At 41.6% G+C, this 24541-nt stretch overlaps 1 protein-coding gene across 1 annotated transcript; it reads left to right on the top strand.

Annotated features, from left to right (window-relative positions):
* Positions 1-1294: 1294 nt before the first annotated feature.
* Positions 1295-24522, top strand: cse1l (CSE1 chromosome segregation 1-like (yeast)). The gene is made up of 25 exons (XM_076267848.1): positions 1295-1374; positions 2608-2698; positions 2817-2959; positions 3121-3222; positions 3333-3478; positions 3632-3722; positions 3880-3987; positions 4153-4245; positions 4374-4541; positions 5503-5632; positions 5851-5916; positions 6249-6451; positions 6553-6637; positions 6728-6789; positions 7119-7255; positions 7858-7961; positions 10733-10830; positions 11064-11214; positions 11920-12128; positions 12668-12765; positions 18671-18756; positions 18903-18984; positions 19090-19236; positions 19482-19713; positions 23549-24522. The coding sequence occupies exons 2-25, from the start codon at positions 2614-2616 to the stop codon at positions 23636-23638; spliced, it is 2916 nt and encodes a 971-aa protein (XP_076123963.1). The 5' UTR covers positions 1295-1374; positions 2608-2613; the 3' UTR covers positions 23639-24522.
* Positions 24523-24541: the final 19 nt, after the last annotated feature.

The following is a 24541-nucleotide window of genomic DNA, read 5'->3' as shown; positions in this document are numbered from 1 at the left end:
AAACTGGTATAAAAAAAGAATCTGTTGGTGATTTATTGTAATCTCCCAATAAAAAAAATAAGGAAGAATCTAAAGGGAAGCAAAGATATTTTGAGGAAAAAGGAAAATCTCATAAAGAAATAAATATTTTTAACAAAAACACATTGCTCTCAATTATTGGCACCCCTGCTTGTAATACCTTCTTACGCATCCCTTTGTCAATAAAACAGCTTGTAATATTCTTCTATGACACCCCATAAAGTTGAAGAATACAAAGCAAGGAATTTAAAGGAGAATTCCGGTGTGATATTGACCTAAAGTGTATTGAAACATGATACCGAATGTGAACGTATGTCTCATAGCCCATCTCGGCTTGTCCCCTGCACTCCAAAATCTGGCGCTAGTTAGCCGATGCTACCAACAGCTTTTTCAATGGTGGTGCTTCGGCATCGGGCTAGCCATGCAAATAAATCACTGTTTTACACCATTTACGAGGCTCAATGTATCTCCACACTTCATTGGTAGACTTCCGAGGGCCCTGACATTTAAAACGAGACATTGAGAACTTTGAAAAAGCACTGGTAGTTTACTTAGCGTTTGCAGCCATCTTGAATTTAGTCACGATAAGTCGAGCAACTAGTAAGAATGAACAGGTATGATAAGGGATCAGATTCCAAAAATAATTCAAAAATAATTCAGTGGAAATGCATAGATTCCAGTTTCTTCCAGTAGCAGCAACTGGAATCCATGCATATTGCCTTTATGATTTTCTAACTTTCTTATACCAAATAGGAAATGCAAACAATGACATGCCCTGGAACTGGCTCTTCTCTCTCTCAAGCTCAGTAGGCCTAGCCTATGTTTTATGGTAAGGTAAGTTCAAGTTAGATCTGCTGCATGGAGAGTGAGAGGACACCTGTATCCTACTTGAATGTTTGACAAAATAGGTCCATCTCTGCAAATAGGTCCATCTCATCTCAAGGGTTTAATGCACTATCAGAATATAAACTATAAATATTCTCGGTTATTTGCTCTTTTTTTTATTTAGTGTTGTGAGAGATCCGGCCGGGCCCCAATGCCCATACTAGAGTTTATGTCTATAGTGATAATAAAAACAAAGTCACAGTAGCCTAGCTTATTTCATTATGATAGTAGCCTACACAATGTGGAATGTGATTGAGACGGCATGGTCGAAGACTGCAAACGGTTATTTTGGACGATCTCTCACTTCAGTGGGTGCTTTTGTTAAGTCAGCTTTGCGAATGCGCGGGGTATTGTAGTCGGTTTTGCGCATGCTTCAAGTCGTGACCGCGTAGTTGTTTGAGACATTTGAAAGCTGGGCAAACTCCTGCGCTGTCATTGCTAGCCGGTTAGGCCACTGGATTGAAAAACAGGGTAAGCTTTAACTGTTTAACTTTTAACATATTTTTCAGTGGCACGGTTTTTGATATTTTGCCACTGTTGCAGATACACTATATTACATTGTTCACGTCTCAAGATGTACACAATGTAGGGTTAAAGTGGTAACTAACGTTTCTTGGTGGCGAAGTGGCTAACGTTAACGTTATTTCCAGCTATGATGCAGAAATTAGCAGTCCGCTAGCTAACGTTGAAGTTACTTGGATTGTGTACATGGTTGTGTACTCTGTTTTGGTAACACCATCACCATTTCGCCAAAGTAATCCGTAGAGGCAACATTAACACGCTAATTCGTTACCCAGCAGCATGTCGGGGATAGCATGGCCAGATTGTGTTAGCTGTCGGTAGTATTGAGTTCTACGACCCATCCCACATGATATCCAGTTCATGGGACGCTAGCTAGCTAGTTAGCATCAACTGTTGGCTAACTAGCTCCATTAAGGTGTTCTCTGTGCAGTTGTATGTCATTAAACATACAAACCCGTTTTGTTGTTGAAGGGTTAATATATCATATATTAGCTGATTAAATTATAATAACACTTTTGGTGACGTTATAATCGCAAGGTGTTGAAAGGTAACATCAGATTGCTAACCTCAATCCACTTGTGTTCGCTAATAATAGCAAACTACTTTCTCGCATCCATTCATACGGTATGAATTTGGCCAGCTAATGTCTAACTTTATTAGCTTAACGATTAGCATTCTTAGAGTCCGGCTCCTAACGTGATGTTATACAAAGGTGGGCTAGTTAGCATCTAGTACATTAATATGCAATGTTTTTTTTTCCGCTCAAGTATGACCGCAGTGATGGATTGGGTTGGTAACTTTTACTAGATAATGATCCGTAAAGTTTGATCCATAAGCGGATCAAATATAGTTGACGCTAACATTGCTTGCTAGCTAGTTGCACAGTTGTGGCTAGGCTACCTGGCGGTAGATATCTGGTGCAACACCCCTTATCAATGAACTAAGCAGACAAAAATATGCAACAGTACTTTCCAGATCAGTTTTTGCATGCCGAGATGGAAATACAAAGGTAGCATAATCTTAAATTGTCAGATCGGTTGGCTTGACAGGCACTCCACACTTCTAATTTTGAAAAGGGGGCCGTTTTGTAATCAGAACAGCCATGGCTGTGACAGTTGTTTCAATGACATAGTGCTGATGTATGTCCCGTGCAGTATGCATAAATTTGTATTTTAATCGCAGGGCACCATGGATCTGAATGACGCGAATCTCAACACCCTAACCGATTTTATGAGGAAGACGTTGGACCCAGATCCAGCTGTCAGACGACCAGGTACAATGTGCCAAAACTCACCCAAGTTGTCAGCTTTTAAAATAGCTGGATTCGTTGTCCTATTCCAGTGTAAGTTATTTATGTTATGGAATGACTGACCAGTGCATTTCTTCCACAGCTGAGAAGTTCCTTGAATCTGTGGAAGGAAGCCAGAACTATCCCATTCTGCTCCTCACATTACTAGAGAAGTCTCAAGACAATGTGATTCGTGTGTGTGCAGCAGTCACCTTTAAAAACTACATTAAGAGGAACTGGCGTATAGTGAGTTGGCATTTTCTTTTTCTACTCAAAGTGCACACGATTGATTGTCCACGAGGGTTAGATCAATCAAGGATGTGATTGTGTTGAATTCTTAGCCTCGAGGAAGCCCAACATGTCCTGAGTTATGTCAGGGTCTTTGTATTTTGTCTCTTTCCCCTTAGATTGAAGATGAACCGAACAAAATCTCTGATGTTGACCGGACAGCTATAAAGGCAAACATTGTAAATTTGATGCTCAGTAGCCCTGAACAGATTCAGAAACAGGTATGCTGAAATTATCTGTACTGACACTGTCTTGTATGTGTTGTATAAAAGCAGTAGTGCAGTCTGTTATTATTGTATTTATTTATAATGCCATTTTCTGCATCATGCAGTTGAGTGATGCAATCAGCATCATTGGCCGAGAGGACTTTCCTCAGAAATGGCCAGACCTGCTGACCGAGATGGTGACCCGCTTTCAGAGCGGAGACTTCCACATTATCAACGGTATTCTCCGAACTGCACATTCACTCTTCAAAAGGTGAGATGTTGTACTGGTGAGGCATATTGTGTGTTCTCTGCAAGAATGTAGCAAAGAACACATAGAGGCTACCATACACTGTGTGAACTCCGTGTATACAATCCTTCTAGCTGCAGGATAATATGTTCTTCTAATTCAATAATATGGCCACAGGTATCGTCATGAGTTCAAGTCCAATGAGCTGTGGACTGAGATCAAGCTGGTACTGGACACATTCGCACAGCCCCTGACAGAGCTCTTCAAGGTATGTAATTGGCTACTGCACCTTTTACAAAAAGTTCCTTGGGACTGTTCCTCACTGATGTGACGTAATTGTTAGGGTTCTGTGGGTTTTAATTGAGCTCAAATATGGTTGTGCTGCTCCTTCACTGTGTGAGTCATTTATCCTGTTTCTATTTAAGGCCACAATTGAACTTTGTCAGACCCACGCCACAGACGTCAATGCCCTGAAGGTCCTCTTTTCCTCCCTAACACTGATCTCCAAGCTCTTTTACAGTCTTAATTTTCAGGTAGGCGTTTTCTTTTCTCTAATGTAATTGTCAGTGCAATTGGTCAAATTGTCTGTGCCCTCTGGAGATAAAAAAATATATATGTTTGTGTGTGGGCGGAATAGTCTGTCTGTATTGTAATTAGTTAGTGCAATATTAAGGCCATCAAATCTGGTATATAAACAGGATCTACCCGAGTTCTTTGAGGACAACATGGAGACCTGGATGTCAAATTTCCATAACCTGCTGACTTTGGATAATAAGCTTCTCCAGACCGATGTGAGTAATATGAAGTGGGGTCTTGGGAATCTCTATACTCCTTCAGTCTTTTCCATGTCATAAGGAGGTTGCCAATAAGCAAAGCTGAAATCCAATGTCTGACATGTTGGTTGCATTGTAATCTGTAGGATGAAGAAGAAGCTGGCCTCCTGGAGCTGCTCAAGTCTCAGATCTGTGACAACGCAGCGCTCTACGCTCAGAAGTATGACGAGGAATTCCAGCCCTACCTACCTCGCTTTGTCACAGCCATCTGGAACCTTCTAGTTACCACGGGCCAGGAGGTCAAGTATGATCTGGTGAGTAGGAATGTGTAGACACACTGGCACTGACTAAAGTAGTGTAGTGACAAAAGGAAGTCACTTCTTTCACATTACAGGAACTTAGGGACACCAGGCAACGTTTTCGTGTTAATTAATCATCTTCGTAAGTCGGTATATGGTTAAATGACTCATTACGGGGCAAATGAAGGCTCTTTCGCCCACCCCTACTGCCTGTAGGAAGAATATCCCACTTGCAAGTTCGGTGTTTCCTACCCGCCGACCGAAGCAGGATCAGTTTACAGCACAGAGGCAGGCTAACGAAACGCTAGAGATTGTTGCAAACGTGTGTAAAATGGCAGAGCCGGCGAAGAAGCAGCGAAAACCCTTAATGGAAGACTCAAAGGAAAAGAGCTTCAGACCGAGCGAGGGGGAGTTTCGTAGAGAAAAAGCATCAGGCTTGCCTGGTGTCTCTTTAAATAAGATGTTTTATTCCCAGGTTGGTGCTGCATTGGAAGTAGCCTAGTGCTAATAGTCAAATACAAGCTGAGTATAGTATAAGTATATATACTCTTTTGATCCCGTGAGGGAAATTTGGTCTCTGCATTTATCCCAATCCGTGAATTAGTGAAACACAGTGAACACACAGTGAGGGGTTAGGTGCCTTGCTCAAGGGCACTTCAGCCGTGGATGTGGGCATATGAGAGCTGTGCTCAACCACTTTCCCCGCCCATATTTTTCCCACTGGTCGGGGATCGAACTGGCAACCCTTCGGTTACAAGCCCGAAGCCCTAACCAGTTGGACACGGCTGCACGGCTGAAGGCAACTTTTATGCAAATCTAGAAAGGCGTTAATGTTGTGCCAGTAAGACTGAAAACCAATAGAAACTGTAACCTTTTTTCCCATACATTTTGCCAGTTTGACTTTGTGTTTACCTTTGGTTTTGTTTGTGCTGAATATGTTAATGAATGTGCTGACCATATCTGCTTTTTGTCACAGCTGGTGAGCAATGCCATCCAGTTCCTGGCATCGGTCTGTGAGCGGCCGCACTACAAGCATCTGTTTGAGGACCAGAACACGCTCACCAGCATTTGTGAGAAGGTCATCCTCCCCAACATGGAGTTCAGAAGTGAGTTTAAGAACCCCCTGAATTCATTTTCTATGTTTGTTTTTCTTTCTCTTATCTCTTCCATTACAAGGGTGATATTACGCTCAATATATGACCCAGATAGTCTGTGTAATTGTTGAATACAATTAAATGTATCAGTGCATCATACTTTGTAAGGAAGCGCACCAGGCTAGGCAGCAATATTCTGTGTAACTTCAGTGGTCTGTTCTCTTCTGTAGGTGCCGATGAAGAGGCTTTTGAAGATAACTCAGAGGAGTACATCAGAAGAGACCTGGAAGGCTCAGGTAATAAATTATACATTCTCACTGCTCTCTTTTCACTTCTCTCTTCTAATAATATTCTTCATGCCATTCATATTACAAAGTGGTTGTAAGCCATAGATGGTAGCCTTTCACTGGCATCTGTCTTGTTTCAAACGCTGATATTTACACACTGTTGAGCTTACTTATTTACTTTTAGTGAAACAAAGCTGGTGTGTAACCATGTATTTGTTGTATCAAAGCTTTTTGAAGTGCTGCCTATTTTCAGAAATCTTGTTTGTTGACCACGCAAGAGCAGAGGCATTGACCACTAAATACTCATTGTCATTATCACAACTGTATTCCCTGCCTTACAGATATTGACACGCGGCGAAGGGCAGCCTGTGATTTGGTGCGAGGCCTGTGCAAGTTCTTTGAGGCCCCAGTGACGGCCATCTTCTCGGGCTATGTGAACTCCATGCTGGCAGAGCACGCCAAGAACCCAGGAGCCAACTGGAAGCACAAGGACGCTGCCATCTACTTGGTCACGTCGCTCGCCTCCAAGGCCCAGACACAGAAGGTACTGCCAGTTCAGTTTCTCTATTTTTTTTAATGTGAGGCCATACTCTGCTGATGTACGTTGTTTATGAGTGTATGATGTGGGTCTCTTTTTGCTTGTAGCATGGAATTACACAGGCCAACGAGTTGGTGAACCTGACCGAGTTCTTCGTCAACCACATTCTTCCAGATCTGAAATCTCAAAATGGTAAAATCCTCGCCTGACCTGATCAGTTTGCTCTTCTTTTGTATATGCTTTGACACTAGCTACATATAATTTTGTGTTACATATCTACAGTGAACGAGTTTCCAGTACTAAAAGCTGATGCCATCAAGTATGTCATGATCTTCAGGAGTCAGGTAAATTGGATTGAAGATGATAAAGAATACATATATTATTTTCACATTTGTTTAATATGTAACAGATATACAATATCTACAGAATGGAAATGCATTTTTCTCAAGCTGTTATAGATCACAGGAGCTGTTAAAAAACACAAAAAACATTAGAGGCTGTATGATTTCAGTCACTAATAGTTCTCCATTCCTCTGATCCTCCTCTCCACTCTTCCTCTGATCTGATCCTCCTCTTCACTCATCCTCTGATCCTCCTCTCCACTCATCCTCTGATCTGATCCTCCTCTCCACTCTTCCTCTGATCCTCCTCTTCACTCTTCCTCTGCTGGTAGCTCCCCAAGGAGCAGCTCCTGCAGGCCATCCCTCTGCTGGTGGCCCACCTGCAGGCCGAGAGCATCGTGGAGCACACCTACGCCGCTCACGCCCTCGAGAGGCTTTTCACCATGAGGGGGCCCAACAACTCCACACTGTAAGATGAACTTTGTAATCATATTCTAGACCATGTCAGTCTGGTGTCACTCTTAAACCATGTCAGTCTGGTGTCGCTGTTAAATGCTGAACACTGCAGTAATGGCAAGCTACTAAGAGTTCGGAGATGGGTCAAGTCAAATTCTTAGTGTACTCAAAATATTTAAACTGTAGTTTAGCTGTAGCGTTCTAGACCATGTCAGTCTGGTGTCACTCTTAAACCATGTCAGTCTGGTGTCGCTGTTAAATGCTGAACACTGCAGTAATGGCAAGCTACTAAGAGTTCGGAGATGGGTCAAGTCAAATTCTTAGTGTACTCAAAATATTGAAACTGTAGTTTAGCTGTAGCGTTCGTTACCATTTCTACCAATAGCAATACTTTTTTTTGCAGTGCTTTGTCCCTGGGACATTTTAAAGTCAAACAGTGTTTACCCGGTATGACATCTAGTAAGGTGTTTTAGGAAAGTGTTATCTGCAAAGTATAGTGTATGTAATCTGAAGCAGCATGTCTGCATCCTCACAGTGCAAATCAATAGTTTGTGGGGTGACTTCTGTATGCGCTGCTGACAAGAGTTGTAACTCCTGCTTGTGCTTGTGTTGTAGCATCACTCCAGCAGAGATGGCTCCCTTCACAGAACAGCTGCTCAATCATCTGTTCAAGGCCCTCGCCATTCCTGGCTCATCAGAGAACGAGTACATTATGAAGGGTACGATGCACTTCGCTTCACTTTCTCTTTCATGAGTGGTATACAGTGAGCCTCTAGCACAGAGGTTCCCAAACTGTGAGGTGCGCCTCCCCTGGGGGGCGCCAAATAATTTGAGGGGAGGCGCGGAAGGTTGATTCAAAAAAGAAGGAAAAACTTTTATTTCATGTTTATTTTAACGTTTAGTTCACGTTCATGAACTATCTGTTTTTTTTTTTAAATGATTATGTAATTGTCAACATTATAAAAATCGAAATAAACTACAGAAGAGATGTATACTAAATATTTGGGATAGTGGAAAGTATTATTGATCCCTATCCTGAATGACAATGTATTGTGCCAAACTTCATAACGTAATTTAGCAACAGTGCCGCCAGCCGAGCTAGCTGCAAGTTATAAGTGAACTTGCAGCTTGGAGCTTGAGCTCCAAGCGGATTTCAGGGTTCCTACGCAGTATGGAAAACCTGGAAAAGTATGGAATTTGATTTTAGTAATTTCCAGGTCTGGATAAGTATGGAAAAAAAGAAACAAGGGTATGGAGAAATATTTGTGTTTCCAGACTATTGCATCTACAGTACTAATCACTTCACTCAGGTCATTCCTACTGTTGTGTGTAGCTTAAGATGTCAGTCCACATCATCAAGATACAATTGAATGGGGGTCCTCAGAAATAATTCTCTCCCACAAGGGGACCCTGGTACCAAAACCAAATCGAAAACCCCAGTTCTATGCACGTGCCCTATACCTAGCTCTGCTATTTTCGGCTAAAACACTGGTAGACTTTTTTGATTTTGTAAAAGTTACCAAGACATGGATACTGCATTATCTGATAAACTGTTATTGCAAACAAATAATACTGTTTACGGTGGTTTCTGAGGCCTCTGCCAGCAGTGCACTAGTCTCCAACATAATGTAGTATGCTGTATCAAATGCGAGTGCACCTTCCAACACAGCACTTCCCCATCGTAAAGTATCCAACAATGGGCAAGTGTTTTCTGAGGGCTAAGAAGTTAATAATAAACATTATTATACAGCTCTTCACAATGCTAGTAGAACACTCCATTGACAATATCTAGAATGCGGTCAGAAAAATCTACCGAGAAGTTTGAACATTTGAGTATGGAAAAAGTATGGAATTTTGAAATGGAAAATTTGTAGGAACCCTGGGATTTGTACACGCAGCCTTACAACACTGTTTACAGCTCCTCGAGTCACGGTAAAATGTATTTTTTGGTACATAGCTAATTTAGATAAACTTATGGTGTGGGTGCTTGCGTTTCTTTAGGAATCCGCCGCCTTGGTTTGTATAGAAATTAATATTAAGTGACAGATACACGTAAGAGGTTGGACATACATGACGGTAATATGTGACGTTCCGATAGCTAACTTAAAATGGACAGATTTGTCACATTTTATCGCTGCACGGCAACAAAGCCAAACGTCGAAAATATGATGCTCATTGCATTGCATAGCATAGTATAGCACCGATTTAAGTGGCTTAACTGAAGTAATATCATTATTTGAAAATGATTGTCGGGGAGGGGGGGGCGCGGAGGTGTCACTGTTTTCAGAGGGGAGGCCCACATTGATGGAGTTTGGGAACCCATGCTCTAGCACAGTGGTTCCCAAACGTTTAACAGGCATGTAACCCCTGAGACATTATGATCTTCCGGAGTACCCCCAACACCACCAATTGTTAACAAGTTTTTTTTTTATTGTTTTAGGCCTATTAATATTTATTTTTATCAATTTAGTCGAGAATAGTGAATAGGATCATAAACATATGATACAAATCTCATCAATAGTCAACATATGATAGGCCTACAAATGTGCTGAATATAATGATTTTAAATAGATCTGCACCTAATCTCACACACAATCGTCTTGTTGAATGCAGTGATCTTATCTGGTGCTTGTCTTTGCCTTGTAACTGGAGATTTAACTCATTGAGCTTTCCAAAAATATAGCTAAGATAGGCCAGCTTCGTCAAGACATGTTCATTAGTGAACGTGCTTGCAGATTCAAACATGCGCTCTTCCTCCAAGAAGAGGCGACTCGGAGCTCAAACACGCGACAGCACTTTACCTCGGGAAAGCCACCTTGCCTCGCTGTGAAACAGTACAGCCTTTTGGTCAGCTCCCATCTCCTCTCAAAGTGCGGAGAATAGACACGCTTTTAAGGGCCGGGTCTTGATGAAATTCACCATTCTCACAACCTCGTTCAAAATCTCATTCAGGTCGGGACTAACTAAGCTGCCTTGACACGAGCGCTTCCCTATGAATAACACAGTGCGTCCATTGCGCATCGGGTGCAACCTGGGCCTAGGCTACAGATGAAAAAATAAATAAATAAAACTCCTGTTTTTCACGTCAGTTCGCGCCCCACCTGGCATGTCTCCGCGACCCAGTAGTGGGTTGCGACCCACAGTTTGAGAAACGCTGCTTTACCCTCTCTGTCTCCACTCTCGAATATTTTGTTAATGCGTAGAAAATAAGTGTTTAATGTGCAGTGCAAATGCGGAAGTTAAGTTACCAACGTGGGATAGAGAAAATGTTTGAAAAGGCATAGGCTATGACTTAGATCTTTTTTCGCGTACCCCCTGAAATCAGTCCACGTACCCCTGGGGGTACGCGTACCCCAGTTTGACAACCGCTGCTCTAGCATATCCCTTTGTAAGCCCTATTTTCAGTCCTGTTGACCAATAATGACATTGGAGTTGTTTTATTCATGTGTTATTGTTTGTGCTAAAAGTTCGTTCTCTCTCCTCTCTCTAGCCATCATGCGCAGTTTTTCCCTCTTACAGGAAGCTATTGTGCCCTATGTCCCCACTCTGATTGGACAGCTTACACATAAGCTCCTCCTTGTCAGCAAGGTGAGTTCAACCAGCACGTCATCCTCTCTTTCCTGTCCACTGCGGTGAAACTCTACTTGTTCATGGTCACTAAATTAAAGCATCTGCTGCTGCTGCGTCTGTACTGCCATGTGAAGGCACTTCCCAGTATAGAAGAAAAATGTCAGACTTGTCTATTTATCTATCTTATCTGTCTATCTATCTGTCTATCTGTCTATAGCTATTAAGTGTGTCTGTTCTCTTGTGCCCCACAGAATCCCAGCAAGCCCCACTTCAACCACTACCTGTTTGAGTCCCTGTGTCTGTCCATAAGGATCACCTGCAAGGCCAACCCCACCACCGTGGGCAGCTTTGAAGAGGCCCTCTTCCCCGTCTTCACAGAGATCCTGCAGAATGATGTGCAAGGTGAGGGCAGAGTTGGACTTGAGGCCTAATTAACACAGAATATTATTGATGTATTAGTTCCCAGATGTTGAATCATGTCTATCAGGCTCCCACCCTTTGTTATAGATATATCATCTATGTGTTTGTAGTTTGGATCCACATTAACAACACTGGGAGACCATTAGTATTACAAAATAAAATCAGCTACTTTCACAGGCCACTTCATGGCTTTGAAGTCTTTTTTGAAGGCAGCTTGCAAAGTTTATCATCTTAAAACTACGACGGAGTATTAGGGCCACACATGAAGAACAAAAAAATGTTTTTACCATGATGAAATGAAACTTGAAATTTCGAGAATAAAGTTGAAATATCATGTCAATTTTTTAATCTCGACCTTTTTGTCTTTATTCTCATTTAAAAATAGTTAGTATAAATGTTGCTAAACCCAATTCTGAAGCACAATTTCACCAAATCATCTAGACTACACAAGGCATTTAGTTGAGTCGTTGGCCAACTGATTGAGTCTGAGACTGACTGTCCGGATTCAGTGGCAACTTTTTTTGGAGCGATTGCTCTCTCCAAACTAGTTTTGATGGACATGTCAAGATGAAATGTCTAGATTAAAGTCGGCATGATATTTCAACTTTATTCTCGAAATAAAAACATTCATACCCTGATGTTGGATGTTATGATGACTCTTTCCCCTTCTCTCTCTCTCCCACCCAGAGTTTGTGCCGTACGTGTTCCAGGTGATGTCTCTGCTGTTGGAGATCCACTCCAACTCCATCCCCTCCTCCTACATGGCGCTGTTCCCCCATCTGCTGCAGCCCGCACTGTGGGAACGCACGGGCAACATCCCCCCTCTGGTGCGGCTGCTCCAGGCCTACCTGCAAAAGGGAGGCGCCACCATCGCCAGCAGTGCCGCCGACAAGATCGTAAGTCAGGCTTTAAGTGAAGAAGGCCTTATCAGTGGCTCCTTGTTTAATATATGTGCTTTATGACATTGTGAAGGTGGTTAAGTTTATATGAAGACAATAGATGAGTTTATGTGGGAATCGGAATTAAAAAAAATTATATCCGATCTGAATGGAATACCAATTGGATTGAAAGGAGTGGTGTATTCCTTTTTAAAATCCGATTGAACAGCCATGGAAACGCTCAATTATACTGCAGAAATGTTGCGCATGCACTTGTCTTGTACCATGAGCAGACTTTTATTTTGTGAAAATAGTTGGCTTCATAACAATTATAACATCACTGTAATTATCTGAACAGCTCATCCACAACCTAGCCAATTATGGCACCGCCTAGTAAGACATAAAACCAAAGCATATGATTATTTTCAATCCCACTGAGGAAAAAGAGTGTTTTTTGGTGCTACAAATGGTTTCCCCTTGTTTTCCCCATGTGTGTTGGTGTAAGCTGCCTGGGTTTGTAGTTTAATTCTGACTCCTGTTGTCTTCCTCCTGTTTAGCCCGGGCTGCTGGGAGTGTTCCAGAAACTGATTGCTTCCAAGGCCAACGACCACCAAGGCTTCTACCTGCTCAACAGCATCATCGAGCACATGCCCCCGTAAGGCACTCCTCCCTTACTCTAGCGCTAGAAAGACTGGATTTACAATCACAAGCTCACACCAATGTTAAGCATAGTGGCATTTCATAACTGAAGAGTATGAAAATAATTCAGGAGGATGAATAGATGAACCCTGCACACAACACATATGTTAGTATTTATTAGTAACTATCCATTTGCCAGTGTAATGAGCATTCTACAGTTAAAAGCAACTTTACATTGTAGGTTTGAGTCATGTAAAAAATATGTGTTATGAAATCAGCAGTGTTCCGTTTGTCCCAAAAGTATAGACCGGTTTCAGGTCCCTAACAACCGTCGTTAAGGACGAACTCGGAGGACAAGCAAACCCAGAGCCGTATAGCAATACATTGAGAGAAAGACGCAAGGAGGTTGAAAATTAACTTTTGGCAGAGAAAAGCAGACGGAAATTCCCCTGTGTGGTACAGGAGACATTTCATTTTTTGTAATGTGTCCGTTCAAAGCTAAAAAAATTAAAACGCCAATAAAGTAGGCAGTAGGGGTGTAACGGTACACAGAAGTCACGGTTCGGTTCATACCTCGGTTCGGACATCACGGTTCGGTACGAGTTCGGTACAATGGAGGGAAAAGCAAAACAAAAATGCAGAAAGCATTTTTTTTTTGTACATGTCTCAGGCTGTACCACCTAGTGTCATACAGTCTCTTCCCTGAGCTATATGCAACAGCCTGAAGTGTGTAAGATGTAGGCTAAACAGTACAATAAGTACCTAGACTCCATCTGTAACTTGTAAACAAAATAAGACAATCAGCTATAAAACTGAAAATAGGCCTACAGCATCTCTTATTTCTGAAAGTGCAAATTACATAGAAAAATTATTTTTAAAAATCCACTTAAGCAAGACCTTCAACATCTGTGTTTAGTTGTATATGGAAGGGTCTACAATTTGCCTCAATATTTTTTTTTATTGTGTGTAAAGTAATAATCTAGCCTAGGCTACTAACTGTGAAAATATCACACTATTTTGCCTTTTTTTTAAAAACGAAATTGCTCCTTTCATTTCATAAACAGACTACAACTAGAAGTCACGTGACTTTGCCCTTTGACGTTAACTCACCGTAGCATGGTTTGTTTATTAGCCTGGTTATAGCGTTGTCACTTTATTTTGCTGTCTATGCACTTAACACTAGCAGCTCCTCATGTGAGAAGTTACAAGTTACCCCAACATAAAGGTAATTACCACGCGATTTACATAGCTTTCTGTCATTACGAAATCATTTAATTTAAGCCATAGGTTTTGGCCCTATTTGAACGTGTATCCAAAGGCTGCTGAAGCGCAGGGAAAGTGTTTTCCCCTCGTTTCAGTGATTGGTAGCCTACATCATCTGGGTGATGGCTTCGAATATGTGTAGCATTTTTTCCACTCACATACCCAACAACTGCTGAACAACGTCGACACACAGTTTCATCTTATCCACCACTCTTTCGCCTGTACTAACGTTACTGTAACTGAAGTTCTCAAACTTGCGATCTTAAAGAGACCAGCGGATCCTCTAACTCTTGTGGGTCTAACCTTAGTGCTGCTAATGACTGACGGACTCGACCGACGACCTGACAAAAAAAACAGGCGCCAATCAGAGCTTCATAGCTAAGGCGAGGCTACAGATTAGCGTTAGGTGTCGCTAAAGAACTCCCGTAACTCTCGCTACTTAACAGTAATTGCGCATGACATTAATTAATCCGCACACGAGTTTTATGTATTTTTATACCGTGTATTCTCCGTGTAAATTCATGCACCGAACCGTGACGCCCGTACCGTTTCGGTTCAATACGAATACATGAACCGTTACACCCCTAGTAGGCAGGCCAGGTGCTAGACATTTGGATACGAAGCATGCATTATGAAGCTACGAAGTTATGCCACAAATGTTATCTTCATCATGCTCAAGAGGAAAAACTCAAGTCATGTAGGCTAAATAACATAGGGTAGTGACGTTAACAAAGTGTTTTTTTTTTTTATCATATTCCTCAGCATATCATTTTAATGAGAGACTTATGATCCATGAGAGCGGAGGCTAACGTTAGCCTACATTTCACGCAAATGACAATATGCAGGGTAGCCTAAAGTTAAAGTTGACACTCCATTTGAGTTGTTTGTTTTAGAAAAGAAGACATGGGCTTGCAAGTAACGTTATTGCATAGGCCTACTATAAGGTAGCCTAGCTTATAGCTAATCCGTCATAGGCTCCTGTCCTGTCAGTTAACATCCAGCACAATGCATTTTGTGCATTGTAACGTTATTCAGTCAATCGTGCAATGTGTGGCCAGCCTAGGCTACTTTATCAAAGTAATTATCCTCTGACCTCAGGGGGAAATGATTGTCCACCCCTGTCATTATGTACCCTTTGAGTAAGTAGTTAGGTAATGTTCTCTCTAAATCTGAACTCAGGGCTGCCAACTTTTCAAAAAACCTTGGAGTGAGATTTGGTGGGGCCAACCAAAATGTTGCTGCGTAAATTTTTGTTTGGCTCATTCAGCATTATACCGTACAGTAAAAAAAACGTACATCAGTGGTTCTCAGGTGTAGGGACCAGGCATGGACGGATTATGAGCTTTCGGGCCCCTGGGCCCAGATGTATTAAGGGCTCCCCACTAATTGTCGCATATGTGGAAGGGGGGTTTGGGGGTACTCCCCCAGATTTTTTTTAAATTTGTTTAATGTGATTTCCTGTATTCTGGTGCATTTTGGGGATGGGCAATACTAAATTCAATCAGATTCATAGCCTACATCCTGATTCCATGCAAAGGCTTGGGCTTCAGGCCCCCCTGACACCTTGGGCCCCTGGATATGGGCCCGGAAGGCCCGTGCAGTAATCCATCCCTGGGACCAGGGTCCCAGAGTTATATGAACATTGGTATCAAAGGGATCTAGACTACTACTAGGACCATGGGCGTCGGAGGCATTGTGAAAGTGGGTTGGATATTTCAGCGGGGGGTATGGGGGTCCTCCCCCAGAAATTTTTTTTTGGACTAGATGCAATTTCCTGAATTCTGGTACATTTTAACAGGTTATTTAGATACTTCTATATAACAAAATAAAGCCAGCCTACGAAATTAATAAAAAGTAAATCATGCATAATTTAAAAATAACTCAATAGGCTACTTGGCTACGAAATAAAGTTTCCATTACAGCACCGCGGACGTTCAATGAACGCATGAAAGCGGATGGTTTGTTTGAAATCCCGACACTCTTTCAACTACATGGAACGTAATAGTGATCATCAAATACCTCCCCAGATTTCAGTGCCCATCAGTCCCAACATTTAACAATATAATCAAACAGTCCAAAAGTAAATTAAATATCAAACTAAACCGAAAATGTCATGCTTTTGAAGGCCTACCAGTATGCCGCTCCAAGAAACGCATGTCTCAAAATAAAACTCGCATAAGAAATAAAGGGCTGTCTCGAATACAATCCTGCCCCTAAAGGCCTGTACTTTGTCTTACGACCCCGGCCATAATTTGAGGATTTACTGTATCTAAGTAGACAAACTGGCTTCAGATATCAAACAGAGTGAATAGAGATTGTGCAGTCTTAGCTGTGGTTAGTGACGTGATGCTGTTAATGGGGAGTTTTACATAGCCTAGTGTAAACCTATAGGTTATTATTTATTTGGCGTACCTATAAGGCTTTTTACCTTATCAAAAGTGAGGGGGACGACTGATCTCTTCAACACTGCGGGGGATTTGGCGCTTGTCACTGTGTGTGTGACCGAAGCGGAATGGGAGAATGCGTGTAACAAAAAAAAAAAAAAAGTTTATGAGCGATTTACGCGCAAATGGGAGAATCCAATGAAAATGACAATGAAGCACTAAACAGATGCTGAAAACAGCACTGGTATTTCGCACGGCAAAAGTGTGTGTGTGTGTGTGTGTGGGGGGGGGGGTCCAAACTAACAATTTTAAAAAGTGGGTGGGTGTTTTGTAAGAATTTAAGAAATGTTTGTATATTTTAACTTTTAAATGCATCAATCAGGTGCACTTTCAAAATAAATTCAGAGGTCAGACTTGCTTATTTTTATGGAAATATTTGTGCTGTAGCCTAAGCTATTTTGCACTTCAGAATTATAACCATGCACACACAGGTGGAATAGTTATAGTGATATTGTAATAAGTTCACAACCACAAAAACATATGCTACATTTCACAGTTCAGAAATGTTCAAAAATGTGTGTACATTTCAGCACTCCATGAAATTATGCAGAAGTGGTCACCTGTGTTATTCAGCTAGTTTATTTAAGATAATATATTGGTCATTGTAATGGCCATAGCCTATAGCCTACATGCTATTCCTTTTTCAGGATGTACCCATATCTGCATGATGTTAATGTTTGCATATGGCTTATGTCAGGCTTTATATCAATATTTGTGTCTCGTTATTTGATTTTCTTCATATTTTTGTATTAATGTCACAAGGAAGCATGCCAATATAAATATATTAATTTATCTGTAATGGGATTGGCTGGAACCTGACAATATAAGAACCATGATAGTGGGATAATCTATGGCTGAGCAATTTACAAAAATGTATGTAGGCCTACTGACAAATAGTTTACATTAGAATACATTATAATTTCGCCCCAATGAGGCTATGTAGAAATGTGTTGCAATTTCAAAACCGGATTACTCAGGAACCACTTATTGCACAGAGGCATGCTTTATATCCTCGTATTCGGTAGGTTTGCTGTTTATTGTGAAATAGGGTTTTCCACGTGTTGTGTGAAGGGTTAGTGAAATATTAAACCGAGAGTAATGGGTAAATGCAAATATGATTAGCCTAAATTGCACGTCGGTTCAATGTTAATTCTCTCGCAAACCATTTATCACAGCAACTTGGCGCTGATATCATTGGAAAGCTTAGATTCCGCACGTTCACATGATGTGTGATATCATATGTATAGGTTTAGTTTAGTTGAACCTCATCTGCCAGGTATTTGACCTACCAGGTTGACACAGCGTGAAAAATACTCAATAATACTCAAAGCATACCTGAAGCCGGGGAAATGCGGGGGGGATGCGCCTGGGATGGCTTCTGAAGTAGCATCGCAAATGAGAGAACATTTTGAAAATTCCACAGACAGGGGGTGCTCTTGAACCCTCTCACCGTCTCTGAAAGCATAACCGTGGCTCAACAGGTAGATCTATAGATAGGCTAAACTCATTTTTCAGGCATCTGACCGACCGGGTCGACACTTCAGCGTGAGAAATCGGGGGTGTGGCGTGTGAGCGTGTGAAACTAATCAAATGCGTGTGTCTCACGGCCAATGCGTGAGAGTTGTCACCTATGTGAACTAATTGTTTCTGCAGTCGAAGCCCTAACGTTAACATTAGCTTAAGCCTAACCTAACTTTACAGTGACTGGCCACATGTTTAGCCTACCTTCCGTAAAATCCGTTGCTTTTTCATAGGTAAATCCACTACACCTCTAGATGAAAACAATCCAGACTCGGCTACACCAAAATATTTCGGCAATATGTTTTTATTCTTCATCTTATATCAAGTTCAGCCAGCTTGTTTTCTATGCGCTATCAGTGTAAACAACTAGTGCTTGTCCTCCGAGTTCGTTCTTGACTACGGTTGTTAGGGACCTGAAACCGGTCTATAGGACCCTTTCAACAATAAAAACAAAAACAATGCTTGAACATTCTATTTGGGCCCCAATCTACTTCCTCTGCATTAAGATAACATATGGAATGTTAAAAAGGAACTCTTGTGGGGCCAACTATGATGCTGATAATGCAACTCTCTTGAAAGGGTCTATAGGACAAATGAATGGAGACCATTAGTAGAATGGGTTGGTTGGAATGATGGCTCAGACCCCAGCAGATGCCACCGTTTACTCACTGCAGTTCTCTTGTGTGCCCTCAGGGAGTCCATCACTCAGTATAGGAAGCAGATCTTCATCCTTCTCTTCCAGAGGCTGCAGAGCTCCAAAACCACCAAGTTCATCAAGAGTGAGTCCTCTGGGTGTTTAGTGCTACAATAAAGAGACTTGTTTGTCTCAACCCCTCTAGTGTTCATTTCATCTTCAGGCCTATTGGCAGTGAGGGAAGTACCAGTTAGGAAATGTGTAATCTGAAGGAGTTGTTTGTCGTCACAGGCTTTTTGGTCTTCATCAACCTTTACTCTGTCAAGTATGGAGCCATTGCTTTGCAGGAGATATTTGATAGCATCCAGCCAAAGTAAGTCGTGCAGTAACATTTTATGCTTCCATATCATCTCACTCCCTTTCAAAGTTGTCCTTTTTCATGGGCCGCACACCAGTGCTAATACTTGATCCTTCTCAGGATGTTCGGCATGGTCCTGGAGAAGATTGTCATTCCGGAGGTGCAGAAAGTCTCAGGCCCGGTGGAGAAAAAGATCTGCGCTGTTGGCATCACAAAGGTCCTGACTGAATGCCCTGCCATGATGGACACAGAGTACACCAAACTCTGGTAGGAATGCTACATCCAGAGAGAGAGCACGTTCGGAGATCGTTTTGTTTGGCCTTGTTTGACTGGCTTAGTATTATGGAAAATGTTGAACACTTAACACTCTAAAGAAGTTCAAGGAATGTAATACATTTATGGCAATTTCAGCACCTATGTGATGATGGTAGGGTAGGGCAGGGCAGGTACAGACCCTCTCTGCCACTTTCATAGCACTTGTTCTGTACATTGACTCTACTCTCTTTTGGTAGGACGCCTCTGCTGCAGGCCCTGATTGGTTTGTTTGAGTTACCGGAGGACGACAGCGTCCCTGACGACGAGCACTTCATCGACATCGAGGACACGCCCGGGTACCAGACGGCTTTCTCGCAGCTGGCCTTCGCTGGGAAGAAGGAGCACGACCCCATCGGCGAGGCCGTCAGCAACCCGAAGATTCTGCTGGCTCAGTCCCTGCACAAGCTGTCCACCGCCTGCCCAGGACGGGTGAGTTCCACAAGAGAAGAGACATGTTTGAAGGAAAATCGATGACCAGTATTGATTCTGTAGCCTTTGCATTCAGCAGCGGTGCACTACCATTGCTAATTAAGTAGCAAGAAATTGTATCATTCACAGACCTGCCATTTCTGCGTATCAAACACGCATTTTCACATCAAAGTACAAGGGTACAATTTCTTACTTAAACAATTTCTTACTTTTACAATCTCCCACAAATCTAGTTCATGCTAGGGTGAGATACAGAGAGAAAGTGACAAGTGAGGATGATGGGCAAAGCATAGTGGCCTCTCGTTATGCTATATTTTGTTCAGCCAACGGTTGGTTACACAAAAGACTTGATGAGGTGAGCTTAAAGCAACACCAAAGAACTTTCCCTCTGTCGCACGCACGCTATTTGTTTATCCAGCACCGGCTTTGCAAATAACGATGTCCACAGACAAGGTAGAATATTTTGCATGACTTATAAAAGTACGATGTATTGCGACATCATATGCAAGTCAAATTTGTAGTTTCTTATGTCTCATTCCATCGAACTACAGATCCGCTACCCGATCTGGCAAACTTGCATAGTGCGGTTATAGCCGCTAGAGGGCCGCGAAGCGAATGCAGAATTGCCGTTCACCCTGTTACGAGTTGATGAACCACTGAAACGATTTTGGAAACATTATTTTAAGGTATAAAAAACTCTTTGGTGTTGCTTTAACAAGTATTCACTCTCAAATTCGCGTTCTCCCAGGTGTCGTTTTGCAAAACTAGAACATCTCAACTGAGTGAGATTGTGAATTCACCTAGGCCGAATAGTTTGATGTAGTCTTGGAAAGTTATTACTTGTTCATCAGTTGTTTCAGTTAGCATTATATTTTCCATGTGTCGCTGATGGTTAACGTTGTCATAACTAAAAGGCGCTAAGGAAATGCAAACTTTTCCAAGGCCAAATGCAGCCATTAACGAGTCTGAAAGTGGACCTTGGCTAAATATTTTGAGCATCTCATTGATGAGTGTTCAATTTGTTTTTTCTTTGGAGCATTGTTGTTTTGGTTTAGCACGAAAACAAGCGAGAACAAATAATAGGCTTCCACTGAGATTGCGCACCTATCGCTTTAGTTGGGATAATGTAATCATTGCAGCCTCACAGATTGCAGAAAGGCACCGCCATCTGAAACTGAGAGCATGTGCAATTGCATTTCTTTAAAAGCAATCAGTAATTTGCATTAGTCAGCAGGTAATAATTTAACATTGAATGTAAAAAAAAAAGGAAAAAAAAAAACAAACATGTAGGCTATTGTGTGTTAAGAGATAGATTGCACACTGACAGCAGATGTCCATTTAGTCTCTATCTACTGTAGCCTATATTCAGTTGAATTAAATATGTTGGCATGACATGAGGGATAGATATATTTCTTTACAAAATAAATAGCTAATAATAATGGATTGAAAAGAGGTAATAATAGACCAGGCATGATTAAATTGAGACCTCATATAAGAAAATGGACAACATATCCACATCAGTCCCTATCAAAACAAGTGTTTTTCATAACATTATAGAGCTACTATAAAAGATTCAGTTTGCATTGGATCACATTTAGTTAGATATCCGACATTAAAGATGGGTCGCTATCCTAAATGTGTCTAGTGTGCATGAGCATGGCTATGTCTGTTTTTGGCTGCATGCATAAAGGCTGATGTTTTTTTTTTTTTCTCAAGGTGCTACTCAAAAAAATTCTTCAAGGTTGCCAGGTCATACATTAGCAAGCTAAAGTGATCTAGTAATGCTGTAGGTGTAATCTTCTGGGCAAGTAATAACAGCCAGAAGTGAAGTGAGACATTGAGTACTGTGCAGTAGAGTTGTGCTCATAAGGTTACATACCCTGGCAAAATCTGTGAAATAAGTGCTATTCTCTTCAGAAAACACAAGTGATCAGGCAAAGCACATTACCGGTACTTTTTTCATTTTAAAGGATTCAAATGAAACCATAAGGCATCACAGAATATTGCTATCTTTTTCTATCCTTTTCCTGATTTATACAGTTATTTTCTCACAAAACTTTTAGCAGCTCTTTTGCTTTCCCCATGGCCAGAGACTTTCTAATGTGGAGACTATCCTCCATAGAAATGCATAGGGCTAGTTTGTAACGCCAATATGGCCGTTGTCTACACACATCCCACCCCTTCCTCTGTAAAACGTCGACATGTGACTACATTGAGCCAATCATATGGTGTGTTGTGAAGACATCGTGCCAATCATGTGTTGTGAACTCGCCGCTAGAGCAAGATTGGTGTCGTGAAGCCTTGCGCACGCGCATTTCTGCCCAATAGGATGCCCGATGAGTGCCCAAAAAGCGTTGCAATATGGCAGCCGAGTGGAGGGACTTGCCTAAAAGGACTTAGCCATGGCTCAGTAACCAGCAAAATTAGTGCAGCCCTTGATAAAATGTGCAGAGGTCTCACAGAACACAGGCACTAATTACAATCAAACATGTCATAGATGTTTAAAATTACACTTAATAGCCAATTAAACCTGAGTGTATCAACTTTTGTGTATATTATCAGTCCAAACGCTCAAGTATTAGGCAACATTTTGATCAGGGTGATTTCAGTTATTATTTAAAAAGGGCACATACAATTGCTTCACTTTATCCCTAAAACTATTATCCCTAAATAAAAAGTTTTCTGCGTGATCATTCATATTTTCCACAAATTGCCCAATATTTCATAAATTCAACTGCATTTATTTTGGTGCATAGTGCTCTGCTCAATAAGAAGTAATGACATGCTATGAAAGAAAACCATGGTCTCATGCTCATGACCACAACAGCACTGCCACAGTAACAAAAATCAAGGGGAAACACTGGTGACTTTGTACTGATGGTCTACTCTATAATGGTCAGCTGTAGTATTAAGAGGATTGTGTATCCTGCTGTTGGCTTAGTGTTGGGCAGAAACCAGTAGCGTAAGATGTGGATCTAATCTAACTTTAGTAAGGAACTTGCATTCTCCCCTAATTTACTGTAGCTTTAGGAATGCTTCAGTTAGAATTGGAATGCATTACCAGATTAATTAAAACATAGTAGGAATGTCTACAACCATTGAGTAGTATTATTCTATGAGAATATTGATAATGTTGACGATGATTATTGTTATCATCATAATGGTTACCATTATTATTTTGGATATTATTCATCTTATGGTGGCAATGTACTGTATATATCTACTGACCCTTATGGGTATATGTAGGCGTGTATGTATATGTATATATGTAGGTAATTGTATGCATGCATAAAAATGTGGCGGGGGGGGGCGGCTGATATAAGCTGAAGATTCTGACCCTACCCTTTTGTTATGACCATTACATACATAAGAGCGAGTGTCATAGGACGAGGATTAGATTGCTGAGATTATAGATTACTGTAATTACCATGACTGAGTCAGATGGCAGGCAGAAAAGATGAACAAGCTGCTTAGACATTTGTATAAGGAGCTATGAAATTGAAAACCATTCTCAGACAGGGAAAGGCCTGATGGAAACCTTCCAATATCACAGGTTTTGATGAAGCAAAAAAGCGAGCCACCCCTTAAGTGGCATTGTGATAGTTGAGGCATTATGATCTGATATCCCACTATGTTGGGTCTTACTAACTTTAATTCCTTAAAACATATCTTTGTGTGAATTATTTAGTGTGTGCCCAGCACTTTGACAGGACATTTGTCACACACACACACACACACACACACACACACACACACACACAACGCAGGTCTTCCAGCATCTTTGAACTGTATGTCTGAGTAAAGTCAACGAATGCCCTCTTCTCTTGTCCGGCAGGTTCCGTCCATGCTGAGCTCTAACCTGAATGCGGAGGCACTCCAGTACCTGCAGGGCTACCTCCAGGCTGCCACCGTACAGCTGGTGTGAGGAGCCCGGTGGCTTGGCCCTTCTCTGCCCGCAGAAGGGCACAGGTGTGAGGGGAGCAGCTAGAGGGCGTGGAACGCTTGTCTCCAGCAGATCGACTTCCTGGAACCAGACAGACAGACAGACGGACCTGAACTGGACTGGACTTAACCCAACTGGACACTTTGCTCTGACTTTTTGACATTTCATTGAATGGAGACATTGGGAAGCTGACTCTTACCACAGCCCTTTGATGGCCCAGGGAGTTTTAAGCGCTTTTAGAGAAAAACAAAAAACAAAAGGGGAATGAACAAGAGGACCACTAATGATGATCAGGAGTTACAGCCTTACATGAGTGGTGTGCTTTTCTTTTTTTCCTTTTCTTTCCTGTCTTTGGGCCAATCAGCTTGCTGCTCTGCTCCGACGATTGGAACCAGGACCACATCAGTTACATGGAATGCTGTTAGAACATGTGTTAATCTGATTTGTCTAGCTGCTGGGTTTCACATCAGTTGTTCTGTATCACATCATTCATTAGGGGAAAAGGAATCTCGACCCCTTCTAAAAAAAAAAAAAACTAAAAAAAAAACAAAGTTGTCCGGAATTGAACTAACAGGCTTGCTAATGACTGACCGATTTGACCGACCCCACTTTGCTGTGGGTGTGATTTGTGATGAATTGGAGGTCTTTACAATCATTGGGAAGCATTTGTTTTCCTTTACTGTAGTTTTTACTGTACAGGAGAGGACTTGTACATTGGAGACTCAAAAATTAAGCCCTTGTATGTCTGCTCTTCCTTTTTTTGTTGCATGTTTTGTTTTGTCCCATTTATTTTGTTTCAATGTCAGCTCTTAGTTTCCATGGCTTTGTTTCTAAAAATGGTAATAAAGAGAAGCACTTGTGTAATACCCTTCGGTATTGGTCACA

This window comes from Alosa pseudoharengus, unplaced genomic scaffold (assembly GCF_046254945.1).
Source record: "Alosa pseudoharengus isolate Yale_2024_CS ecotype anadromous, Long Island Sound unplaced genomic scaffold, YU_APseudo_1.1 YU_APseudo_1.1_scf_5, whole genome shotgun sequence".
Lineage (NCBI taxonomy): Eukaryota > Metazoa > Chordata > Actinopteri > Clupeiformes > Clupeidae > Alosa > Alosa pseudoharengus.
Note: the sequence above shows the minus strand (reverse complement) of the source record. Positions and strands in the feature narration are given on the sequence as shown.